This window comes from Echinops telfairi, unplaced genomic scaffold (assembly GCF_000313985.2).
Source record: "Echinops telfairi isolate 266 unplaced genomic scaffold, ASM31398v2 ScPeMD7_443;HRSCAF=831, whole genome shotgun sequence".
Lineage (NCBI taxonomy): Eukaryota > Metazoa > Chordata > Mammalia > Afrosoricida > Tenrecidae > Echinops > Echinops telfairi.
The window spans coordinates 36,108,288-36,110,611 of NW_022104341.1; the positions used below are offsets into that span (position 1 = coordinate 36,108,288).

Consider the following 2,324-nt stretch of genomic DNA (forward strand, 5'->3'; position numbering starts at 1 on the left):
TTCCTCTTTCTAAAAGAAGTTTGTATAAAAAAATTTCTAAATATACAGAAGTCTCACTTCTCTTTCTTAATATGATTAAGAACAACATTTTGCTTCACTTATATTAGTCACTCAAAATACTTAGATCATAAAATTGCAACTTTGAATTCCAGACTTTCATAAATCCTGTCTTCTATCTCATGTCCCATCTCCTATACAAATTGGAAAAAGTGGTTCTTTTTTATTTTTTTTATTTTTTTAAGTGGTTCTTTTTTCATGAGATTATTTCCTATTTGTACAATTCTTTATGCAAAAGCAATTATTTTTAAAAGTATAAGTTGAATCATTATTGGCTTCATATATTAAAATAAATTGAAATATTTAAGTTCTTAGATAGTAATCTCTCTTTTAAATAGAAAGGTTAATACCCAAGTTCTTTTAGATTTCTGGATTTATTTTAGTTAAAATACAACAAAAAATTAAGTTACCAATAAAATGGCATGAAATTGCTGTATAATTTTTATTATAGTAAGATTTTTAATTTTTAAAAATGTCTTCTTGCAAACTAGGTGAAAGTTTACTATAATTAGGTTTTACTGTCATTTAGCTACCAATTTTAAAAGAAAACGTAATTATAACATATAATCCTATAAAATAATATGCAATAGATTTGAAGTCTTTAAAAAATGACTAAATGGCCACTATTTGGCTTTATGTTACATCTAATATCATAAAATCATAATAGCCAAGTGAAAAATAAAGAATACAAGTATTAAGAGTTATATAAAACATTATCATGGAGTAAATGGTTAAACAAGACTGTTGAAATAAATGTCTCAATTTTTTAACCAACAAGTGTTTTAACAGTACAAATTCAAATGACGTACCTATTTGGCATGGCAAAGAGGTGCTCATTTTCTTCTGTGCCAGCTCAGCTTTCAGTGTGCGTAACTCTGAAACTGCTTGTTTTCGCATCTGTGAGGGGCATGACAAAATGAACTTGCCTTACCTCTCTTAGAGTGGATAATGATTTTATGCAAACTAGGTCTTTTATAAAATGCTTTGTTTTCCCTTTTGTCTTCAGCACCTTTATTACCACTGACTACCCCAACTGGTAATCATAGTAGAAAAACTATTAGAGACAGAGACCATAGTCCTGCTTAATAAGCAAGCTTATTAATGCAAGGTATGCTGTCAGATTACTTTGACTATCCGTATATAAAAAACAAACCCCAAGCACACAACCTCCAAGTCCATCCCGACTCATGGTGAGTGACCCTACAGCAATTCTATAGGACAAGCAGAATCGCCATAGGTTTCCAAGGCTGTGTAGCTCTTTATGGAAGCAGACCGACACTTCTTCTTCACACGGAGTGACTTGTGGATGTCAACTCCACAGCTTTTGGTTAGTAGCCAAACATTCTAACCACAGAGCTATAGGACTACTTTTATTCATGTAAAGAAACCATCCAATCAAATTGTTCTAAAAACTTCAGTGAGAAAGAATTTTAATTTTTGTTTACAATCTGGTGTCCTCAATATGTAAAGAAATCAGTAGAAATAATTATAGTATATTAGTAATATTAAATTTCCAAACCTTCGGAAGTGAATGTTTTTAAAGAACATAGTAGTGGCAAGCACGCTTTTAAAACATTACTCCTTTAGATTCCTCCAAAACCCTTACTGAGGTAGATAGGACCATTTTCCCTATTTTACACTTGAAGAAACGGAAACCCGGAGAGTTTAAGCAATGTGTCTAAGTTATAAAACTGGTAAGACAGCCAAGATGCAAACACATGTCATCTGGCACAATAGCGCTTGGTACTCAAATTGATTGGAGTGGGGGTGGGGAGGTGACCAGTAGCATTAGGAAATTATTCAAAATGAAGAACCACGGGCTTCTATCCAGATCTGAATCAAATGCTGCATTTTAATAGGATTCCTAGGTGATAATCATACTGAAGTGTGAGGAGTTTTGGCATCTTCGAGGAACTCTAACTATGTTCATTTGTACTATTCTTTGAGTTTAGGGAACAAAAAGAAATCTAAAGGGACAATATCAGCGCAGTGGTGTGGATAGGGTAAGGTTTGCCAACAAAGTCCTCATAGGACAGCTCTTGGCTAGTCTAGAAAAATGAGTGAGTGCATTGTCCTGTTGGAAAAAATCTTATTCTATGCAACTTTCTTGCCCTATTTCTTTTTTTAATTGTTTTATTAGGGGCTCATACAACTCTTATCACAATCCATACATACATCGATTGTGTAAAGCACATTTGTACATTCATTGCCCTCATCATTCTCAAAACATTTGCTCTCCACTTAAGCCCCTGGCATCAGCTCCTCAT

General features: G+C 33.1%; 1 protein-coding gene across 1 annotated transcript in view; it reads right to left on the bottom strand.

Annotated features, from left to right (window-relative positions):
* Window positions 1–2,324, bottom strand: part of SPATA1 (spermatogenesis associated 1) — a 62,125-nt gene that overhangs the window by 5,902 nt on the left and 53,899 nt on the right. The window contains exon 12 of the mRNA XM_045292119.1: window positions 867–954. Coding sequence (XP_045148054.1) covers window positions 867–954 — 88 coding nt within the window. The remainder of the gene's footprint in view (window positions 1–866; window positions 955–2,324) is intronic.